Below are 24,694 nucleotides of genomic sequence, written 5' to 3'. Positions count from 1 at the left end.
CCATTCGCTGTAGCTGTTGCTGTTGCTGTCTCTGTCTTTCGCTTGTCTGTTGCGGATTGAGTAACATATACTTATTTATGCTAGTTGCCTCTCGAGGGAGTTGCAAAAACTTTTAAATAGTTGCTCATACAAAATCATTTACGAGTGCCCTCCATTTAATGTGGCTCATTCTGTGTGTGTGTGTGTGTGTGTGCGTGCGTGTGTTGAACATATGCAAAAATAAGATGAAAACTTTATCAAAGTGCCAAGTTGCTAAGCGCAAAATTTTCGAACGTCAAACGTTAACGAGGCAATGCCATAGCATCCTTCAAAACCCATCCACAATCTCTCTCTCTCTCTCTTAAAATAAACTTCAGCTCCCGCCTACTCCGAGAAAACTCAATCTTTGCTTCAGCCTGCAGTATTTAGCTCGCAACTCAAGCGGAATAATCACGTAAAGCCCTCGAAACAGCTGTAGCTCAATTAGTTCCAAGCCAAAACTCCAAGACTGGTCACTCAAGTGGGCTCAGCTAATCGCCAAAGTGTCTGCCGCTGCTGCAAGCAAACGTTGCACGAATGTCTGTCTACTTCTTCAGCTCTGGCTTAAGTTGACTTGTGGCAACTGCTGCACTGATTTCATAATTTCGCCTCTAAGCTAGATTAATGAACATGAACTTGACTTCACTCAGAGTTATATTCATTTAACAGTGCCATTTTATAGTGCTTGCTGGCTTGCTTTATTAAAACACGACGAAAGTAGCTATTAAATTATGACGAAACTTTAAGTATCATTTTATTTACATTCCTAAATAATGAAACATTATTGTTAAGCTAACAAAATTAATATTTTACACGTACGGAAATGTTATTTTATAAATTAAAAATAACATTTCATTATTAAATATATAACCAGGTGGTACACGAAACGTATGTAACAGCGTCAATAATCCGTCTGTCCATCAGTCTGTCCGCATGAACACCTAGATTTTAGAGACTATAAGAGATAGAGATCTAATTTTTTTCGACAGCACTTTTCATTTTTGCACGTAAATTAAGTTTGCGTCAAATTTTTGCCACATCCACTTCCGACCAGCAAATCGATAAAAATCGAGCACAATTTTGATTTGTGATAAATGCAATAAAAATATTAATGATTCTTTAAAATTGGATAGCGGTCAGATAAAAAATGTATAAGTTATTTATTTGTGTGGGAAAACGCGTACTCACTACAGGTTTTAGTAGCTTTGGCTGACAATCTGGTGTATTTTTTCACTCGATGGTATATTTCGAATGTGTTACTATATCAATCTACCAAATGTAGCCTTTGGTATATTTTTTTTTATATATATATTTTCGGTATATTTTACAATGATTACAGCACTGTTTTGCTTTTATTCTCAATATATATCACAAACTGGTGTTCAAGCTTTCTTACTTGATTTTTAAATCGAAATATTGCTCTTTTTATCTTCCACATGTTTTGCACCTCGAGACTTGTATCTTTTAAATAATTGCGACAAATCGTTGTGCAACTATTGTTGTTATCAATGTTGTTTTTTTATTGACACAAATCAGGAAGTAAATTTTAGTATTTAGTTCTCCGCAAATTCCGCGAGACGCTTTTGGCTGTAATTTAAGAATTTTCCATAAAACTTCTTGATAAGAAACACTCGTTCCAGTGGCAGTGGCAATGGCAATGGCAATGCTAGTATACATTGCGTATACGTAATGTGCGTAGTGCGTAACCGAATGTTACGTATACGCAGCGCGTTTATCAGTTTGGCCCATTACGGCAATAACTTTATATCCATAAATTCATTTCCGCCTCTTGTTCAATTTCCTTTTCGCCCCGCTCCCCAAAAGTTTCACATCGAATTCCAAGCTCCAGTTTCAGTCTCAGTTTCATGCTTTTGTCCCTCGCGCTGTTTGCATGTGTATGTGTAATTACAATTACGCAAAATGCCTTCGCACAAAGCGTGCGCGCGCTGTGGCATGCCACAGGCCATGGAGATCAACGCTTGGACTGTGTTGGAATGTGTAAACGAAAGAGAAAGCGAGAAAGGGAGAGAGATGGTGCGTGCATGCGTGACAAAGACAGCGCACAGGTGGCAGACATTGAATTCAGCGCAGTACACACAAACAGCTGGCGCAAAGCACCAAGCGCCAAGTGTGCTCGACTGTGAGATACTCGAGACGCATTTTCAATAAGGAGTGCGGTATGATTCTCATAATATACCAAATTAATATACCATAAAATATACTAAAATATACCGAATGCTATTTTTGGTATAATGATATAGTATAACATTCAAAATTTACCATACCATACCATACCAGAGGCAATATTTGGTATATTGATAGTGTACAACATTCAAAATATACCATACAGTACAATATATATGTTATGCGGTATGATTCTCATAATATACCAAATTAATATACCACAAAAATACTAAAATATACCGCATGCTATATTTGGTATATTGATATAGTACAACATTCAAAATATACCATACCATGCCAGAAGCGATATTTGCTATATATTGATATTGTACAACATTCAAAATATACCATACAGTACAACATATACTAAGATCTGTAATAAGTAGACGTTTTCTCCTACACATATGTATATATCGTCTCGTGTGCAGACACAAAGTTATAATACCCTTCAGCCCAATGGATAGTGGGTATGACAAGGGGCAAGGCCACGGCAAAGTCCATGTTCATGACACTGCTGAACTTTTTGCTTTGGTTTTGGTTTTCGTTTTTTTTGTGTTGCTGTCCAATTCCGTTCCATTCAATTGACTATATATAGTATTTCGATTTTGCCGGCGTTACTTTGATACTTTGACATCGATATAGCAGCTGGTCATTTACCTACAGTTGGTAATTATAAAGTTAATTGCCTTCGCATCGAATGACATTGCATTGCGTAGTATTAACTGTGTGTATGTGTGTGTGTGTATGTGTGTTTAACTTTCTTTTTGTTCATTTTCGTACAGGACTATATGCCACAGTTGGCTGGCATTGGGCTCTGTGTTGTCAATTTGATGGATGACATGCAGGAATACTCACGGGGATTGTTTCTAATCATGTAAGTTACACGAATACCCAAAACAGCCTCTGACAATTGATGGCCTGACATCCCCTTCACACTCAACTGAGCTGCCCGTTTTTCGCACTCTCTCTGCTCTTTTTTTTAGGTACTGTGGACCGGCTGTTTTATTGTCGTATTTGTATATTCGCACCTCCCAGGAGCTGCGACCCCCCGACGGTCCCTTTGCGGTCATGATGTACGAGCATCGTGCTGATGTACGCATGAGACAACGGTAAGTAAAAGGGGAGCACAACACATACATACATATGTACACACAAAAACTACAAATTTATGTAGCTAGAATTGATAAGGGTATGAGCCAGCACTTGGAAAAAGAAATGCAAATAGAGAAAGAAATTTGCCAGAGAACAACTGCTCAAAAAACAACTCATATAGGAGGTGTAGTTAATAATATTTCAAATCATTGTATAAATAATTATCTGTCTCGTGCCACACTATTTACAGTAAAAAGAAAACATACACTTAAACAAGTTTAAAAATGGGCAAAGGTTATTCTTATAGCTCTAGATTAGCACTATATTTAAAGCTAAGATTGATTTCTTTAAACATTTTATGTTCTGCGACAAAGCGTATATGTAGATTCATTAATTTTTTGATTTGCGTGCTAACTCTTACATTTTTGCAACTATCATAAAACAAAAAGAAATAATTCCAAAATTATTCTTAGCTCTAATTAAAGTGAATATCGAGAGCTACAATATTCATCTTTACTTAATATAGAACAATTTGTTTGGTATATGTATTTTTCACTTTTGATAGTATAGTACGCGTCAGACAATTACCGATATGATTAGTACAATTTTGAGATATTATAAAAGTGTAAAGAGATGCTTATATAAATATATTCAAGTTTGCGTTCAATAAGTATTTAATATAAATTCACAGTACAGATAACATTTAGGTCAAAGCAAGTGACTTTTGTGAAAACAATAAAGTAGAGTGATGAACTAAGAAATACAAAAAAAGTACAGAAAGCTTATAAGTATGAACTGTTATTGTTGAATAAAATAATACAAATTTAATATCAATTCAAGAAAATAAGAACATAAATTTACTACAATTTTGAATATAAATTTGAGCGATTAAAAATAAAAATAAAAAAGGAATATTTCGCGCTTTCAAATAAAATATTTAATATCAAATCGACCAAGGAAAATGACAAAGCTACTCTCAAAAAACAGATACAGAATGCTTTTCACTTTCAATTAACATATTTAATATTAATGCGAATAAGTGAAAAAGCAGAAAGCTGCTTACAAAAAGAAAAATAAAGTAAATCATATTTTTTTAGAGATAAAGAATACTTTCCACCTGCAATTAATTCAATGCAACCAGCTGCATTGGACATCAAAAATAAGCAGCTCTAGCTGAGCAGATAATAAGCTTGCAATGATTTATTTATGGCGTTCATAAATCATCAATCAAAGAGCATTATTTAATAGACTTTGGCTCGTAATAACAACGTGTACTACAACAGCACGGCACACAAATTATATGAATTACAAAATGAAAAAGAGGGGCAAAAAAAACGTAGATAGAGCAAAGAGAAAGTGAAGCGAAAAAAGCGTGTAACAGAAAATAAAGGGATTGAAATACCTGACCGTTGCTGGTTGTAATTTTTTGTTGTATTTGCCGTGAGCCGTGTCATTAAATTGAAATATTAAGCGCTTGTTGGGCATTGAATGAAGTGAGTTCATTACTCATCCGGGTTACTGGCATCGATTTGGGTTCTCTGCAGTCGTGCGAACCGTAACACTGCTAATTGCGCTGATTAATTTTGCGAACGGATTGTGATTGTGATTGAGATTGAGTGGGAGTTGGAGAGGGAGAGAGAGAGAGAGAGAGAAAGAGAGCAGCTGGACTTGTGTCGTCCGTTGCTAATGAGCTCAATTCCAACCCAATGGCAATTTAATGACTTCGATTTCCTTCACAACTTTCTTCTTACGACCTTTTCGTTCCCGTTCCCGTTCTCATTCATTTTCTTTTTTGTCTTTCACCTGGCACACAGCAACTCGTCCACATCGTCGGTGGAGCCGCGCACTCTGAGCGGCGGAGGCGTTGCCGGTCTGAGCAATGGACATCACGGGAGCAGCAACCGTTCGTATGATCTTTATAGCGCCGAGCTGGACGTGCATCGGGAGAAGCGTAAACAGCGCAATTTTGGCAGCATGGCCGCCACCCAAGTGGTCTGTTTGTGCCCATTGATGATACTGCGATTCGCACGTCTCTCGCTCGAGGAGACCTACGAGAATCAAAAGCATTTCGATTTCACCTACCTGATGTTTGTGTGGGTCGCATTCCTGCCCACGGTCATATTTCCATGTATCTATGCCTCCCAAATATTGCCCAGGTGAGTGTTGATACCATTTGCGTTTGCGTTTGCTTTTGACTTCGTCTTCGTCTTCATCTTTGGGCTTTTGTTTGCTGATTTCCGCAATTATTGGCGTTGAATGTGTAACATAAAACGGAAACGATATACATTCAATTAGCCAACGACTTTCTGACTTTAATTGTTTCCCATATTTAATGGCTACACAGTCAAAATCAAAGTGTCAAACAATTGCCTGAGTCTTTGCTGAGCAATAATGTATTTAATGATTTTGAACCAGCATTTAAAGGGCGAATTTCATTAATAATATTTGCCAAAATAATACTTGAAATTAGTATTCAATTTTATTTATTTTTCTTACGTTTCATAAGTAAACACTAAAGCACACAAAGATCAAATTTAATGCAACGATTTCATATTATTCTGCTACTTACAACTAGTTTTTTATTTGCCATCAGGTGTTAATAATTGACTTGTGTTAAAATTTAACAAAGCAGTCTTTAAATTTGGAACTAAATCAATTTTAATTAAAACCATCTAAAATTATGCATTTAATAATGTTGACGAGCAAGCAATTTATTTTATTTTGTTTCAATAAGTATTTTAAATGGTGTTGGCGTATTGAAGCAGTTTTAGCATAAATTAAAGAGATTTTCAATAAGTATTTAAATTAAATATGAAATATATGAAATGAAGATTTCCTAAAATGATATATTTATACAATAATTGACAAGCTGTGCTAGAATTGTAAACTAATCAATCAGTACCCACTAAATTAAATACGCCCAATTAATTATTTTGCTGACACATTAAATAAGTATTTTAACTACAGCACATGTTGAAATAAAGTACTTTTTATGGCCGCTACCCATAGGGTAGATGGATAATATAACTTAGCCGATATAGCCATGTCAGTCTGTCAGTCTGTCTGTCTGTCCGTCCGTGTGAACACCTAAATCTCTTATATTATAAGTTATAGTTATATAATTTTTCGATTGCATTTGCTATTTTTGAAGGCATATCATGTATGTTTCAAATGTTTTGCCACGCCCCGCAAATCAAAACAATGTAGTTCGAAGAAGATAACAACTTGAAAAATAATTAAATAGCATTAAAACAAGGAAGAAAGCTACAGTCGAGTGTGTTCAACTGTAAATTTAAATTATACCAAATGTTTATTATTTACAGTAAAAATACTAGAAATATACCAAAAGATGCATTTGATACAGATATGGATTTAATACTACATTCAAAATATACCATAGTCTACTGACAATCCGGATATTTCTGCACTCAATGGTATATTTTGAATGTATTTCTATACATTGTAGTAAATTTGGGTTATATTTTTGGAATATTTGAAGAATGTTGTTTTATTGAAATTTGGTAGTGGGTATCTCAGAGTCGAGCACACTCGACTGTAGCTCTCTTACTTGTTTAACATATACATATTTTACGTAAGAATGAAATACACTTAAACGCCATTTATTATGAGCTATTAAATAATTTTACCAACTGCCATCAAAGTGGCATAAATTAAAATGCATTTCCATTGATCAACCAGCAACTAGATTTATAGACGTTGCTTTGACACTTGAATAGACTCGCATTTAAATCTCTAAGCAGACACACTCGAATCATTAATCATGCATTGCAGGGACGAACAGGAGCGACTGCGAGGCTACTTTCGACTGTCGACCAAAGGCAAGTCGAAGGCACAGCGACGCAGCGATGCGGGCGATGTCAGCTACCGCGAGGACTCCATCGAGAAGGATGAGCACACGAACACCACGAACGTTGTGGGCAACGGTCATGGGTCACACGCTCAGGGCGAGTCGCAAAAGCAGATGGCAAAGGGCGGCGGACGACATGAGCGGGGACATGGACACGGTTCGAGCGATCGCTATAGTGGAGCGCCTTACCGACAAGCGCAGTCTGGCGGCAAGGAACGCGAGCGTGACAGAGAGCGTGACAGAGACAGAGACAGAGACAGAGAGAGGGAGCGAGAGAGAAGAGGTGGCAATGCACTGTCGGGTCGAGGAGCTGGCGATGCGGGCGTGGTGAACAATCTGGGCAAACATATGCGGGGCAAGAAGCACGATGTCAAGATCAACATCATCTCGGATGGCGGACATTCTGGGACACACAGCCATCAGGGAAGCAAAAGGCAGCCGGCCAGTGGCAGTGGCAGTAACAACAGCAGCAGTCGGGGCAAATCGGGCAGCCAGACGCGTCATAAACTGGGCATTGAATGCATGTCCATGTCGAACAATTCGGTGTCCAATCTCACAGCGTCGACTTACTGCAATGGCGGCAATGGCAACTGCAGCGTGATCAACGACGACAGCAGCACCAGCAACTATGGCGATGGCGAGGAGAGTTCGGTGGTCAGCAGCATGATGCATCCGCCGCAGCGATGGCCAGGAGCTACCCCAACAGGAGGCGGTGCTCCAGGCACAGGATTGCGACACAAGGACATCTCGTTCAGCGAATGCAGCAGCACGATTTCCAGCAGCACACTCGAACGGGATATGGAGATAATGGATCTGTTGGAACGTGAGCGGAGCATGGACATTCAAGAGATGATGCAGCGGGAGCAGCAGGGCGAAAAGGTGCGTCTCTCGATGGGTCGCCAGTTGCCCGACATTGAGAAGATCTACGCTCAGCGTTCGCCCAAACCGAAGCGTGACTCCAGCTATGGCTATGACAAGGCTGCCTTGGCTCTGGTGATGCCTGGCAGTGATCCCTTGAGCCTCTCGTTGTCCAGCGGTAGTCAGCCCACGGAGTACAGCATGTGCTCCACGTTGCAGGACCAGCAACAGCAGCAGCAACAACAACAACAACAGCAGCAGCAACAGTTGCTGCAACATCAGCAGGCGCAGCTGCGTCTCAGCCAACAGCAGCTGGATCAGCTGCCGGAGGAGGAGGACGAGGTGCCGCAGGATTTCTACGACAACTATACGCCCGGTGGCAGCAACAACTTGCCGCCAGCCGTGCAAGCGGCATTCGCCGGCGCCACCGCACCACCCCCGCCCCCGCCCGCCTATCAGTATCAATATACGCGACGTCTCAGCCGCAAGAGTTCGGGCAGCGGTTCGCATCATGTTGGCGGCGTCGGCGGCGGCAGCAGCTCGACACGTGGCACCAAACGCGACAGCTTCAATTCGTTGAACGGCACCGATCTGATTGCCGGCGCCTTCTGTGAACTGGATCCCACGCAGCCGCTGAATAAAATGGCTGGACTCGAGGGACGCATGAGGCGCAGCAGCCCACGAAATGCGAGCTTCAGTTCCAGCTCAGCGCGCAGTTCGCTAAAGTCACGAGATTATGGTCACGGCTCGGCGCATTCGGCGCATCCGGAGCTCGATTTTAGGGAGAATATTTTCGCTGAGCTGTAAGCTGTTTTATTTTTTATTTTTGTTGTTGTTGTTGTTATCAAGCTGCTGCTGCGAAATGTGGCGCAAAACAAAAACAACAATAAACTTTTCTATCAACGATTTGTGGCAAGAGGGACAAAAGGATGCTGTGAAACAGAAACTGAACATTTTTCGTTTCTATTTTTATGTTGTCGCAGCTTTAGAAACACTTTTTTTTTTTTGTGGATTACGACAAGTGAATAAAGTAAATAAAAATTGCAAATAACAATGCTTACCTTATAAAACTAATGGAAAGAAAGCGTTTAATGAAGGATTAGCCAGTTGAATGTTGGGGAAAGCGTGCCTAAAAGATTAGAAAAACAAAATGAATAGAAAAGCATAAATATATTTTTAAAGACCCAAAAGACAGAGTGAAAGGTAGATGAAAAAGAAATAGAAAAAGAGAGAAAGTTAAGGAAATTAACTATTTTTTAAGAAGCTGAAAAAGGCAAAACAAAATAGAAAACACATGAAGTTTGCATTGTTTGAAAATATTCTATAACTAATCAAATTAACTATGAACACTTTGTCAAACAGCTAAAGATACTTCAATTTTGATAGCATAATTCATGTTACATATTTAACAAAAATTGTTGAACAAGAAACCCCCTAGGTTAAGTGAATTTTTGCTGTGTTTAGCTAAGAAGAGTTCTTCATAATATAAATAAAAATAACATAAAATTTAAATAAATGATAATACTAATATATCAAAGATCAAGCATTGCCTAACGACGCTTGCAAAATGTGCCAAGCAACAAAAAAAAAAAAGAATATTGAAATTTTTAACACAAAAAGCAAAACATATTTTGCGTACGTAGCAAGTACACAGAATGCTTTGAGGCAGTGTACGAGTAAGTTAATTGTGGGGAATTCAAAGTGGTAACCTGTTGGACTGATTGTAACTGGGCGAGTATTAACATTAAAATGTAAACCAAAAAAAGAAAAACAATTGTCGACTTGTTGTTCGTTTTTACTAACAGGTTGCCAGGGTATCGCACAGTCGTGCATACCACACACACACACACACACACACACACACTTTAAATGTTGAATGACTTTCTTCAAGTTACACAACTGCGTTTTCTTGTCACGCCCTGTACCCAAAATACTTATAGTAACAAATGATTCTCCTCCTAAGACGCAAACACAATTGATTGTTATGAAATATTATGATGATGACAGACAGACAGACAAACATAAATATAATCGTTAACTGTAACTCAAGGCTTTATCTTTCACCATGCGGTTGTAATACAATTTTCGGGGAATTGAAAATGAAATACTAAAAAAAGTAAAGAAGAAGTGTTGTTGATGTTGCCGCTTTTTTAAAATGGGTACAGGGTAAATACAACAAAATAAAAAAAAATGAATAACGAAAAATAAACATAATTATAATCCAATTGAATATGCAAAGTAAATACATAAATAGATATATAGTATATATATTTATGGTGAAATGTTGTGCAAACGTTTTTAAAATATTAAATGAAACCCCATAAAGTTTTACTACAAGACATAAATAAAATAAAACAAATTATTAAACTAAACACAGAGAGAAATCTTAAAAAATATTAAAATAGACACACACACACACACGTAATATATACATATACTATATCGTTTGCAATTCTTGAGAGCCCCGAGAATTGCAATTTGTTAATCGTACTTAACTTGGATACAAACTCAAAATGAACTCTAAAGCTTATTTAATAATGATCTTGACTGGTTCTCGCCCCATTTCAAAATAAATAAATGTAACAGAATGCAAAACCAAAATTCAATTCAATTCGATTTACATCCGAATTGTTGTACTTAGTATATAAATATACATATAGTATATTAAAAACAAAAATGATGAGAGAAATGGAGCTAAGCGAGCGCTTGGCACAAATGCCCAGAGATTCAAACCAAAGGCACAGAAAAAGGCCCATAAAATTTAAGAACCCCCCCATATATAAATAAGTATACATACTATATACAAATATATCTATATATATGTGTATGTGTGTATAAATATACATATACTTACATATTTGTGCGTATATTGAATACGGTTTTTTTTGTATTTGGTGTATGAAACAAAGAGAGAAACTAATAAAAAAATTTTATGTGAGTTAAATACAAAAACAAAAACAAAAAAAAAAAAAACAAAAAACAACAAAAAATAAAGAAAGAAAAACAAAAATCTGCTGCAATGCTGTTGCCTTTATTTATTTGTCTTGAAGCCCAGGCACAGTGGACAAAACTCGGTGGTAAACGTGTAAAGCAATCTATTGTTTTATCGGCTTAGTTAAAGTTTGGAAACTCTAATACATTTTTACTGGTTGAAATGTTTTTATTCAAATATTGTGTAGTATCTTATACGTTTTATAAATTTATTTTTCTATATTTTGTTAAAATTTTTTTTTTTTACAATTTTCTATAGTTTTATTTATATATGTTTTTGTTTTACTATATTTCTCTTTGGTATTACATATTTCAATATATAAATATTTATTATTTTAATTTAACTTTGTTTTTGCATATTAACATTTTTATTTTTCTTTTACCAAAATACATATTATTGGTAAATTTATTTGTATACTATGTGCATATTTATTTCAATAAAATGTGTATTGTTTTTTCGGTTTCTATATTTAGTTTTCTATAATTTTCAAAAAATTTTCTACAATTTGCCATATTTAATTTTATAAATATTATTATACTTTTTCAATTTTTTGTTTAATCTGTCATTTTATTTTTTCTATACGTTTTAATATGATTTATTATGCTTTTAAATAAATAATAACTTGCAAATTTTACATTTATTCGTATTCTAGATTTATTTTTCTGTAAATTGTTCATTTGTTTTACACTGTTCCAAATTATTATTAATATATTTTTTTCCCATAATATTTATATAACGTATTTAGTAAATTTTATATTCAAATATTTTATATTTTTATAAATTATTTTTCGTATAATGTGTAACATTTAACGTTCCATGAAGTTCCGCATTGAGCCCACTGTGCGAGGGCAACGCCATAAAAAGGTTGATTCCTGCTGTTTGTCTTTCTGCTGCTTTCCTAGGTAAGCTGCGTACAGTAAGCGAATGCGAATGCGAATGCGGATGCGATTGGATAGCAGGCGCTGAAGAAGAAGAAGAAGCGACTGCTGATGGCGGTGCTGTGGCGGGCCACGTGCCCGTGTCGCCTCAATTTAATCCGTGCAAATGCAAAGGCGAAAAAGGAGCCAAAATAATTCGCAGCGCAATAAACCCCAGCATGAGGGAGCAAAGCAAGCAGAGCAGCTGGCGAAAAGGGAGCAATACCGATATATTCACATATATTGTATTTGTACTCACACACATATGTACTTATTATTAAAAGTTATGCACGTGTGTGTGTGTGTGTGTGTGTAGTGCGTGTATCTGTGTGCATTGAGGTCAGTGTGCGAGTTCAAAAGTTCAGCTGTTCAGTTGGGTTTAACAACCTCAAATCGTTCTCTCTCTCACTCTCAGACTCTATTTGGCGTTCTAGTTTACTAAAAGAGAGAGAGAGAGAGAGAGAGAGAGAGAGAGAGAGAGAGAGAGAGAGAGAGAGAGAGAGAGAGAGAGGTCAGTTGGCAGAACCACAGCTGGGGTCATTTCGCCTTCGAATGACCCAGTAAAATGATTAAGTACCGTTATTTAGCAGCTCGCTCTACACAATTCTCCAGCTTCCATTATTCGGCTGTTTTTTGCATACATATAATATATTTTTTGTCTCTTTTTATTTGTGCTATGTTTTGATTTCATTTTATTTTTTTTATTTCGCTCTATTTTGTCGTGTTATTTTATGGTCCACGACATAATCGTAAAATTACAGGAATTTCATGTGCTATTGTTGGCTGAAAGCGACAAACGGCAAACGACATTGGGACCTGTCATTATGCGAGTCGTAAAAAAAATGAACGAAAAACAGAACTCGGCCAAAAACTTTTGCCTGATGTCCATTTGGCAGTCGAGTAGTCCCTTTGCCCCGAAATCGAATTAGACTAACAAATTGAATTGGTCAGGCTTGTGTCTCTCGCTGAAAGTAATCTCACTTAGGCCGCTTTGCCCGACGAAAGGTGTTGACTGCATAAATAAATCATTTTTCATCTCAAATATTTAGTTATTATAATTGTGGCTTAGCATTAAATTCAATAATCAAAGCAGCGTGGATTTTATTGTTGACTTCATCATTAAATTCAGTTCAGTATTCATAAAAAATAATTCTTAAATACTTTCGATTTTTGATTTAGTAAATTTTATCATTTGGAGTTAATTGACAACAAATTTTTTCTTTATTCATTTAGAATTCTGATTATAAGTTTAATATCACATTTTTTTTCTACTGAATTGAACAAATTTTAGTTAATGGAAAATAGTCTCTTGCTCTTTAACTTAAAATGAATCTTGTCTCAGATTTTAAGTCTAAATTAGCAATTTTAATTTTTAGTTCATAAAATTATATGTATTTCTATAACTGTTAGCCAAAGAGTAAAAGAGTATTATAACTTTGTGCCGACCCAGTACATTTTTGACTATAGCTCTTTTACTTGTTTAGTATGTGAAAAAAAAACGCAAACATCTTTGGCTCTTAGTTGCTTTGGCTGACAATCTAGTATATTTTGTACGCTATGGTATATTTTAAGTGTAGTACAAATTTGGTTTATTGAATATAGGCTATGTAATATTTTTCTATTTGTGAGGTATAATTTAAGAATATGGTATATTTTGTAATCTATGGTATATGTTGAATGTGGTACAATATAGATATACCAACAATAGTTTATGGTATATTTTAGTATTTTAAAGTATATTATTAGTATATTTTAAGAATGTGGAATATTGTATACTCTGTGGTATATATTAAATGCATAAATTTCAAATTTAAACTCTGTAATATTTTAGTATTTTTGAGGGATATTTTTGGTATGTTTTTAATAAATAAGGGTAGCGGCTATCTCACAGTCGAGCTTTCTTACTTGTTATAAAATTTACAAATTTTTCCCCTTGAAATAAAAGTCGTTTTCATCTTAAATAATTGAAACAAATTATTTTTAGAATTTTAATTTTAAATCATTTATACACATTTCAGTGCTTCGATTACTAATTTAATGAAATTAAAGTTAAATAAAAAAAAGTTGTTCCTCTTGTTCTACGAAATGGCATTTCACTTAGTAATTGGGTTAAGGCAAAGTGTCGTTTGCAAGCGCATTTAAAAGGTCGTTAGCCAGAAACACAAGTGAGTTATCAAGCACTTAAAAGGTCTGTGGCCAAGAGCATAATACGAGTATCGCAATAATAAGCCGATATATGGACTGTTAGCTGACGACTGCGAGCTATTAACTGGTTTCCAACTGGACTGGACTCTGTGTTGACTGTTTTAACCGTCAACAGCGACGGCGACAGCGACAGCGACAGCGAACGTCGATTGCTTCTTGTAGTTGTTGTCGACTCATTGGCATAATGCGTGTTAAATCGTAAATTGTGTGGATGTGTGGGCGGCCAGGCATCCCATTCGTATACGTATTCGCATTCCCCATTTCACCATCCCCGCTTTCGTCCCCTTGCACATTCGCCCAATCGCATTTCACGCCTCGGACATCGGAGCTATACGTGCGCTTGCCGCAAATGACACACATAAACAACTTTCAATCATATGAAATGCGCTTTCAATTGCGATTGCGTCTGCGAAAATGAAATGAAACGCGCGACCAAATAAATTTATGGCGATCACGTATACGCAATGTGCTCGCTGACCACATTGAGTCTGTTGAGCCTCCTCCTCCCTTTCCTCCGCTTGAAGCAAGTACATAGTTTGGCTCATAAAACACTCGTCTTTCATAATCGTTTTGGCCCTTACATTACATGCCAAAAGTTGGCTAATTGCAATAGCAATTGCAATTGCAATTGTGACAGTTTGCCAGCATTTGCCAGAGGCTTAACCTTCACCTCACTTCCTTGTATGTGTGTGTGTGTGTGTATTGGCTTGACCCCCACTTACCTCCCTCGAAGTCACCGCAATGGGCAGACACAGACAACTTGTTGCCACTCGCATCCATTGCGTATGCCACGCACGTTCCTATAAACAACATTTTATGCCGCTCTTTATACTCAGTGTGCCCAGTGCTCACATATTTTCAGCTCCGCTCTGCTGTGCTCTGTCTTTAGCGTTTAGTGTTATATAAGAGGCACAGACAATATTCAATTTGTATTGAAATTACCAGCTCCATATCTTTGCTTCTTCTTCTTTCTGTTTTTGTTTTTGTTTTTGTAGCACATATTTTCATATTCCAAACACATTTCTACAACCGTTTTGCGCCCTAGCGCCACTTTAAAGAAAGTGAAATATTTATAAAAACAAAAAAATTACAATCAAATATAATAAATTATTGGCCGAGCCCAAGCAATGAATTATACAACTGACCAAATGCTTTCTGTTCCTTGCTCAAATTTAAAGCTAGAAAAAAAAAAACATATTGTGGGAAAACTTTAAATGCCGCTATTTAAATTTCCTTTATTGCTTCAAAATGTTTTTAATATTGCATGTAAAGTTGGCATCAATTTACAACTAAATACTATTTATATTAGTAGATGCTAGAATTACAATTTACTTTTTCATAGCTCTGTTTAACATTTGGAAATACAATTCATAAATGGGAATGAAAGGAAAAGCTTGCTTGTTGGTAAAGTGTGCAAGTAAAATGTTTATAGGTGATATACATTTTCTTTTATTTATTTTTCTTACAATATTTTTCAGTGGTGACTAAAACGATTGCTTAAAGCATACATAAGAAACTGCAATCAAACTGTCAAATACCCATTTTCAATAAAACCATCAACAAAAATAATACTAAAAATATACCAAAAAATACTAAATTATACATTCGAGTGTGTTCGACTGTTAGATACCAGCTACTTATTTTTGAGTAAAACCATATTCAACAAATATACCTAAAATATATCGCAAAAATACTAGAATATACTATACAATCAAATGAGCTTAATTTTGACATACCCATATTCCATACGATTTTCAATAAATCTAAATTGATTAAATATACCGAAAATATACCAAAAAGTATTATACAATACAAAAGACTGTATCTGGTTTCTCGATTTAGTATTATACTCGAAATATACAATACAGTACAAAATAGACCATAGTGTATACCATATTTTCAGTCAAAGCAACTTTGACCCGATTGGAGTGGGCATTTGAATACAGATACAATACTTTATGGAGTCGGATGCTTCCATATAATAAGTAAAACTATGAATCTATTCCTAATACCTTAATATCGAAGTTAAAATTAGATTTAATTTGAATTGTTTAAAACGTTTGCCTTATCAAAAATTTACAAATTCAAAATAACGTTCTTTGCCTAAAATTTCTTAATACCCAAATACTTGTCTATGAATTTTTCGTTGATACAAGAAATTTGCAATTGCTTTTGTTATTTTTCAGCTTCTTTTTATATATCTGTTGATTGCTTAATGCGGCTCACGGATTATGCGTAAGTAGTTTTATATTCGCAATAGTTTTGCTTGAATGGAAATTTGCCAGAAATTGCAAAGCCTCTTTTTAAATTTACATGCTTATCGATTTGGATCATCTATCGCTCTACATTTGGCACTCACCCCCTCTCTACCAGTATTACTCTTTCTCCTGCTCAGGCTTATGTAATTGCTAGCAGCATTTTAGCCCAAATTGTATTAAGTTGCCACCAATCATCCCCGCCACACGCTTCACTCATTAACCCATTGCAATTTGACAGTTGGAGGAGGAAGGTCGAGGGGTGGGTGCATTGTGTTGGTCTCTCACCTCACGCACATGAGCCGCAAGCCAACAATGCCAATAAATAAATTTTCCACTTGCCATCAGCCATCAACCATCAACCATCCACTATCAGCTGCTACTGTCGTTGGAATTTGGCTCTCTTGCATGCCAACTAAATGGTAAATGGCCAAAAAGGCGGCCCAAGTATAAAACGTTGAAGTGACGAGCGGGCAACGCACAGTCGCAATTTTGGAGTAGCTGCAGTAGCAACGTTTGTCATCGTCTCCGTCTCCGTCGTAGTTGTTGTGGGCGTGGCTTTAACAATTAAGGGCAACGCGTGTGGGAAATCTGTATCAATTACAATTAGCATTTTGCTGGCCATAAATCAGAGTGAGAATGTCGTCGCATCCCGGGGCATTGTTAAGCTGTTGCTGCCTGCTGTTCGTTTGCCTCACAACCAGCCAGGCACAATTATCCTTTCACACCGATGCCAACACTAATTCGTTCACGCTGAAGACGCCGGGACTGCAACAGAGCTTCACACGCTACTACGGCGCTGCCAAGCAGCCGTTGCAACAACCGGCTGAGTTGCAGCCCCAATCAACGGAGGAGGCAGAACAACAACAACTACAACAACAACAACAGCTGGTAAGTTTAAGTGATGCATTTATTATTTTCGACCCCCCATCGATTGGATGGCATCGCCAAAGCCCAAGCCCATGTTGCTTTTCATCCGTTGACCAAAGACCTCGCCACTCTGTTGATTATTGCCAGCCGCTCCCGTTTCAATCAGATCCTTTATCTGTGCCGCTGCCATCAGTATGCCAGACTCCAGATCCTTTGAAGAGTGCTTGAGTTATTTTTAGTTGTTGTGCATACACACTCAATACAACTTACCTGCGGACGAGCTGCAATACGTTGGCAGCCAGTGGCGAGCAGCAGCAATAAAGCGATGCAAAGCGTTTTCATTTCCATGGCAATGTGTTGCACTCTGAGATATTTGGCTCTCGATGCGGCTTATTTAACAGCCAGATTTTGCTAATTAGCAGCTAAAGCTGCAACCACAACAACAGTTGTTACTACAAGTGATGGTCGGGGATCGGGGTCGGGGAAGGGGCGACATCGTTTTACGCTCGTGTTGCATACATCCGGTGCAATCTCAGGCAACATCTAACAAACGCTCACATGTACTGGCAATTAGCCGGCCCCCAATGTTAAATAATGCATCACTCTAAGATTTGAGATCACTTCCGAGAACAACAGCAACAACAGCAAAACAATTGAACAAAACTTTAATTTAATTTCCGCTTGTAAACATTTGCGATTTGAAACTATTTTATTTAAACTATGTATTATCATGCATCTAGCAGAAATTTCGTAATTTTTTGTGATTGCAGTTATACATTTATGTATCTCTTATCGACATCATATCAAAAAATTGCAATTCAAACAAAGACAACATTTCTTTTAGTAATTATTTAACCATTTTATATAATATTTATTATTGTAATTGTTCAAATTGAGTTAAAAATCCAAATCAAAAGTATTTACATACTTTAAATAATTTTTAATTTCCATACCTGCAACCCATAGGGAAAATGAGTATTATAACTTTGTGCCGGCAGGAAATTTATAAAACAGACAGAAGAAGGCATCTCCGACCGCATATATTCATGATCAGAATCAACATCCGAGACGATATAGAAATGTTCGTCTGTCTGTCCGTATGTAACTGTCGATTTCAGATTTCTGCATATTTTAGTATACTTTTGGTATATTTTTAGAATCATATCAATAACAATTTAGTATATTTTGTACTGTATGGTATATTTTAAATATATATACTGAATATACTATATTTTGTATATTGATACAGTGCTATCAATATACAAAATATGGTCTGTAGTATAATTTAGTATATTTTCGGTATATTTTAAGAATAAAACACTGTTTTGCCTTTACTGAAAATGGAAAGCAGGTATCTCACAGTCGATCACATATTACTGTAGCGTTCATATCTTCTTCATTATTGAGAGATTTAATACTTTTTGCATAATTAATTGTCTCAACATTTTCGCAAAACTTTTCGATATATTTCCTAAATAGTCCAGAAAATATACTGCAATTATTTTTATTTTCTTACAATTTTGTATTATTTTTTATTTCCTAAATTGCTTAATGTATTTCTTTTTGCTGACTTTATGAATTCTCTTTTTAGTACTATTTCTTCTCTCTCTCTCTCTCTATTTCTATTTCCTATAATTGATTTCTTATCAGTTTTGGCACTTACTTATTTGATTTCATTTGAAATATTTGAAGAAAAATATAGGGATTTTCGATAGTTATTCCGATTAAGTTGCCACAGAAGAAAAGAGTTAGCTAATTTCAATGGGAAAATCGTAAACCGAAACTTTACATATTTTAATTGAATAATTTAATCAGCTCAATTCGAATCAGGCCCTAAATACTCAATACTGATTAATTCTTTACTCAATTTGTTGACAATAAGCATATTTTATTACCTTTTTATACCCGCTACCCATAGGGTAGAAGGGTATTATAACTTTGTGCCGGCAGGAAATGTATGTAACAGGTAGAAGGAGGCATCTCCGACCCTATAAAGTATATATATTCTGGATCAGCGTCAACAGCCGAGACGATATAGCCATGTCCGTCTGTCCGTCTGTGTGTCTGTCCGTCCGTCCGTATGAAACACTGGATCTCAGAGACTATAAGAGATAGAGCTATAATTTTTTTTCGACAGCATTTGTTATGTTTGCACGCAGATCAAGTTTATTTCAAATTTTTGCCACGCCCACTTCCGCCCCCGCAAATCAAAAAAATCGAATAACAAGCGTAATTTTAAAGCTAGAGTTGCCAATTTTGGTATATACAATAATAACTATAATAGTTATGATTCCTGAAAATTTGGTTGCGATCAGATAAAAATTGTCGAAGTTATTAAAGAAATACTTTTGTATGGGCAAACACGCCTACTTACTAGGAGTCTTAGTTGCTTTAGATGACAATCTGGTATATTGTGCCGTCTATGGTATATTTTCAATGCGGTACTATATCAATATACCAAATATACTATTTTTAGTATTTTTGCAGTATATTTGGTATATTTTGAGAAAAATACCGCAAAATATATTTCTTTTATTCAAAATGGGTAGCGGGTATCTCACAGTCGAGTGCACTCGACTGTAGCTTTCTTACTTGTTTTATGCTGCTTTCGCCAAATCTTCAATTTGAAATCGGCTTTAAGAATGTGAATAGACTTCATAATAAATTTCGAAACTATGATTATATTAACATGCAATATATATACTTTAATATTTTCAATATTATTTCAAATATTAAATGTAATATTAGTTATTTTCAAGCGCAAAGAACGTCAATATTTCATTCATAATGCAATCATTGCAATTTGAACTCTCAGTAACTACAATTTGATCACAGTCAACCAAAGCAATCAAGCTGCGTTATTTGCTATAAATTTCAATGAAACAAATTTTGTAATCTTTTTTGATTTTCCTGCAGCAGCATCGATGAAATAAATAGTATTTCGTATTGATAATATCTTCCCTTTTAATAATGATCAATAAAGTACATTTTCTTGCATATGATATTTTGCATTTATTTGTGCATAAATCAAAGACAACATTTAATTGGCATTTGCCAAGTCTTCGGCGTTGTTGTTGTTGACGCCATCGGAGAAGACATCGCGCAGCTCCTCGAAGTAGTTGTGAAATGAGTCGACCATCGATTGCCAAGCGTTCTTGACGCTCTCGCCAAACTGCTGAGCAGCTGAACTCAAGCGTTTGTCGAGTCGCGGCTCATCGGGATAAACCAAATGGGGTCGCACATCGTCGTACTCATTGGAATAGTCCACCTCGAGATCATCCTGGCAGCTGGCCAGCACCAAAAGCATGGCCAGAAGCAGAGCTAGACGACAGAGTAATTGGCAATTGAGTGTCATGACGTTGACTGATCACCTGCTAACGGGGCATTGTCTCTTTTGTTGTGGCCCGGCAAACGGAAATCGTGCTTCGAGAGATCAGAATCGAGTGATGAAACAAGAACTATGTAATTGCAGTTGCTGCGCATTTATTGTGTTAACAAAACAAACAAAATTTTATGAATTAATTGCATTTAATTGCCGCCCTGCGCTTGTGCTTGAGCTGCTGCGTTTTTGAGTCGGTCGCGCACCTGTTGCATGGCATCCACCACGTTGTCGACCAGCGACAGCCACAAGCCTCTGAAGCGTTCCCCCAAACTGGGACGTTGCTGCTGCTGTGGCGTCTGCTGCTCGGCGAAATCTTCCAGCTGACGTCGACTGCGATGCAACTTCTTCTTTTTGTTCTTGCTAATGCGACGAATGATGCGAGAACGCGACGCATTATTTGCGGCACGTTTGCGTTGTGCGGCCGCCCTCCTTCTGGCCTCGACATCATCAGCCGACTCCGTTGTGGCTGCCGTCATCATTTTGAAGCACGGCGAACGCTTGCCACGATGTGGCGACACCAAATGATCGTGATGGCTGCGTTTCCTGCGCCGCCGCCGTCGCCTCTCATCCGACTCATCAGAGTCGCTGTCATCGCCCGCATTTCGCATGGCATCGCCGTGTCCGAGGTCCGTTTTCGAATGCCACTTGATCAGCGGCGTATCCACATTGAATTCCTTAGTCACCTTGTTGCCATCCTGCATCGTATTCATCAGCTGTTCGCTCACACTCAGCGCACCCAGCGCTATCTGCTCGAGAGGATTCGAGGCGTTGCCGCAGCGCCATGCCACGAAGAGGCAACACAGCGCCAACAGCTGTCGGATCACAGGCAGCGAGTGCATCGTTCAACTGTTTGCCGTTGACGAGCACATTGACGAGCGTTTTATGCGCGCTCGCTCGCGTGCATCGCATCGCATCGCATCGTATTGCATCTGGACCACGTGACGTATGATCGATTTGACACATATTCTCTGCGTTCTGTGTTCTGTGTCACGTGTTGCGCGTGACCTTGTTTACTTAACTGAGTAGCCATTGAATTATAGTTCCGCATTGTTGTTTTTTTCGGGGGGGAAAAAGCAAAACACAATTAGTTTTAGTTTTCAGTCAGTCTCGTTCTCTCGCTTTAACAATTTCGACTCTCGACTTTTGAATTTCAGAATTTCATTTTTCTTTTTTTTTTTGAATTTGTTGAATTGGTTTTTTCTACGCAAAAAAAAAGTACGATTGAAAAATTGTCGTGCGTGCAGCCCAAAAGCAAAAACAAAAAGTTCGTTTTCGCCTTTTTCTCTTTTTTGTTCATTTTTCGCTATGAGAACCGCAAAACGCAGCAAAAATGGTGCTCGACTGGTAAAAGAGGGAAAAGTTGTATCTTATCACTTCTGTGTATTTAATTTGGGTTTTCTTTTTTTGCTTCGCTTGCAGCAAATTCCAAATCGTTTCAGCGGACGCACGGGAGTGCAATATACGGGTGTCTATCCGCAACAGCAGAGCCTCGGAAATCGCCCCCTTAAGCAAAAATCGGAGCCAGTTGTCAACACGCTGCAGCAGCAGCAACTACAGCAGCAGCAGCAGCAGCAGCAATTGCAGCAGCAACAGTTGCAACAGCAGCAATACTTGGCTCAACAGCGTCAGCAGCAGCAGCAGCAACAGCAGCAACAGCAGCAGCAACAATTGCAAACCGTGGGCAATTTGCCCAGCTATGCGGATCAGATGCAAGCCGCCTTCAATGACTACCAGCGCCAGCGATTGGAGTTTGAGCAGCAGCAACAGCAGCTACTGCAAAAGCTCTACACCTACTATCCCGACGTCTCGCAGTCTCAGGCAGCACAGCAGCAACCACAGCAACCACAGCAGCAGATCAATTATAGCCAACGACAGTCGGCCGGTTTGTTTGGCAGCAACAATGGATTGCAGTTGCAACAACGACGGGTTGTGCCGCAGCAGCAGCAGCCGCAGCAGCCGCAGCAGCCGGAGTTGCAATCGCAGTTGTCACAGCCAACAACGCCCAACTACTATTCAACGCTGCAGCACATGGGATTCCTGCAACAGCAGCAGCAAGATATTTTACGCGAACAGCAACAAAATGTTGCCCAACAATTTGCCACCGGACAGAGTGCCCCCAATACCTCGCAGAGCTTTGGCATGGCCATCCCCGAATCCTCCGTCCTGGGTTCTACATCGTATCAGCCTTCATCAGCCGTATCCCATGTGAGATTCAGCAGCGGCAATCTCAACTACAATTTCTAATAACGAAAGCGAAACGGAAGCCAAGAAAACTACGTTATTCTTCTGTAGATTGGAAACACACTCAAATTCGTGACTCATCCTCTATTTTTTTTTCTTTTTTTTTGGAAGTAGCTTAAGTACCATCATCATACAAACATATATACATATATATATATATATATAATGTAAGTGCTATCTATACGCTGTAGTTACAGCTTCTAGCTGCTTGTGAACAAGTCCAAATTGGTAACAGAGTAAAAGCGAGTAATAAATTGTCGGTAGTGAAATTTATATAAAATTTACAACGTCTTTTTATTTATTTTACATTGAATTCTTGGAATATTGAACTTCTTGGAAGCTACATATAAACTTATAGTCGAGCACACTCAAGTGTAGGTTTCTTACCTGTTAAATATGCAGGTAGTATTTGGAATATTTTTGTTTTTTTTCGGTCTTATTGGAAATGGGTAGAGGGTATATTGCAGTCGAGCACACTCTACTGTAGCTTTTTTACTTGTCCATAAGATTTTAATATTAATTAAAGTTCTTTCATCTAATGCTTCTTTAGCATTGAATAGTAAATTGTATTTATCCACTTTCAAATTAGTTCTGTTTAATGAAATTGATTATAAATTCTGAAAATGATTTGGAAATCTTGGTTGTTTCTTCAATTAACATTAATGAATTTTAAGAAGTCTGGAATATTCACTAAACCTCTGAAGTATCTTAGAAAAGCTTTAACGCATTTTAATAGCAGTCAAGTGTTAGATTTGGAAATCACAAAAAAACTGTAGCTTTTTAATGTATGAATGATAGGAATATATAGAAACATTTGAAGATAAAGTTGGAAAAACTTCACATCGGGCTTAAAAGTTATTCATTTAATAACTCAAATTTATACTTCATTAAAGAATTTCTCAAATTTCTTAGAACATTTTAATACTTATTCATATTTTATGCCTCGAAAACTCTTTGAAAACTAAATAGTAGTTAGTTAAATTTAGCAAACCTTCAAATTTGTTTTGCTTTATCAAATGAATTATAAATTTTTAAAATGATTAAGAAGAAAAGCATAGAGCATAGAAAAGCATAAATGAATCTTGAGAAGTTTCTGTATTTATTAAAGTTTCATTCTAAGAATATTTCGTTGAAATTCTGTGGTAAATCTATTTATCGACCTTCAAATTGGTTTTGCTTCATCAAATTGATTATAAATTATGATAATTATTAGTAAGCCTTGGAATTGCATTAGCAAAGGATTCATTAATTTCAGTGCTAGGCAAATTTGAACTGAACTAGAATGCAATTAATTTAGTGAGCTCAATCGAATAATTAAGCTGCATTAGAGCAAGTTTAGAGGTTCAAGAGATATTTGGAAATTCAGCATACTCTTCGTACAACTCTCAGTTGTCTCAGTGCTAAAAGGTCAAACGTTTTTCATAAATGAAATTAAATATGAGCGGGTATTCTCGCAATCTTTTTGATATTCCCCAAACATAAAGGAGTCAATCAAAATGCCAGCAAGCTTCGCATTTCCATGGAGATGCTTTTGCCCTCGCCCTCGCCCGAAATGAAATTGAACTTGAACTTGTGCGGCGGAAGTAATTGATTATATGTAATTGACCATGGGAGTGCGCTGCTGCAAAGTGGCAAAAGCGGAAAAGGAAGCACTCAAGAGTTATAATGTTGTGTTAACTAAGTTTGAACAATTGATTTGTGCTATCAAAAATGTGTTTGCCACTGACATTGAATCTAGCTAATTAGCTAATTAATTGCACATCAAAAGGAAGTCGCAGTCGCAGAACATATAAGTAGACAAAGTTGTATCGG

The 24,694-nt window shown here is 37.1% G+C and overlaps 4 protein-coding genes across 7 annotated transcripts in view; 2 read left to right on the top strand and 2 right to left on the bottom strand.

The window, feature by feature from the left end:
* Positions 1-10,457, top strand: part of LOC117577394 (uncharacterized) — a 72,120-nt gene extending 61,663 nt beyond the window's left edge. For all 3 annotated transcript variants that reach the window (XM_034262304.2, XM_052005047.1, XM_052005041.1), the window contains 4 exons: positions 2,985-3,076; positions 3,186-3,311; positions 5,109-5,450; positions 7,087-10,457. In XM_034262304.2, the coding sequence (XP_034118195.1) occupies positions 2,985-3,076; positions 3,186-3,311; positions 5,109-5,450; positions 7,087-8,827 (2,301 nt within the window). In that variant the 3' untranslated portion in view covers positions 8,828-10,457. The remainder of the gene's footprint in view (positions 1-2,984; positions 3,077-3,185; positions 3,312-5,108; positions 5,451-7,086) is intronic.
* A 6,556-nt stretch (positions 10,458-17,013) lies between these two features.
* On the top strand, positions 17,014-23,162 carry LOC117577700 (putative cyclin-dependent serine/threonine-protein kinase DDB_G0272797/DDB_G0274007). Of its 2 annotated transcripts, none has more exons than XM_052005058.1 (2): positions 17,014-17,280; positions 22,061-23,162. In XM_052005058.1, exons 1-2 carry the CDS (start codon positions 17,029-17,031, stop codon positions 22,883-22,885), a joined length of 1,077 nt encoding a protein of 358 aa, XP_051861018.1. In that variant the 5' UTR covers positions 17,014-17,028; the 3' UTR covers positions 22,886-23,162. The 2 variants fall into 2 exon arrangements, with proteins under 2 accessions (XP_051861018.1, XP_034118490.1); XM_034262599.2 differs by lacking the exon at positions 17,014-17,280 and adding an exon at positions 21,739-21,985.
* Positions 20,223-20,610, bottom strand: LOC117577702 (uncharacterized). The gene has a single exon (XM_034262601.2). It carries the CDS (start codon positions 20,564-20,566, stop codon positions 20,300-20,302), a length of 267 nt encoding a protein of 88 aa, XP_034118492.1. The 5' UTR covers positions 20,567-20,610; the 3' UTR covers positions 20,223-20,299.
* LOC117577701 (uncharacterized) lies at positions 20,723-21,543 on the bottom strand. The gene has a single exon (XM_034262600.2). It carries the CDS (start codon positions 21,478-21,480, stop codon positions 20,788-20,790), a length of 693 nt encoding a protein of 230 aa, XP_034118491.1. The 5' UTR covers positions 21,481-21,543; the 3' UTR covers positions 20,723-20,787.
* Positions 23,163-24,694: the final 1,532 nt, after the last annotated feature.

The sequence above is a fragment of the Drosophila albomicans genome, chromosome X (genome assembly GCF_009650485.2).
Source record: "Drosophila albomicans strain 15112-1751.03 chromosome X, ASM965048v2, whole genome shotgun sequence".
NCBI lineage: Eukaryota > Metazoa > Arthropoda > Insecta > Diptera > Drosophilidae > Drosophila > Drosophila albomicans.
This window is presented reverse-complemented; position numbering and strand designations above follow the sequence as displayed.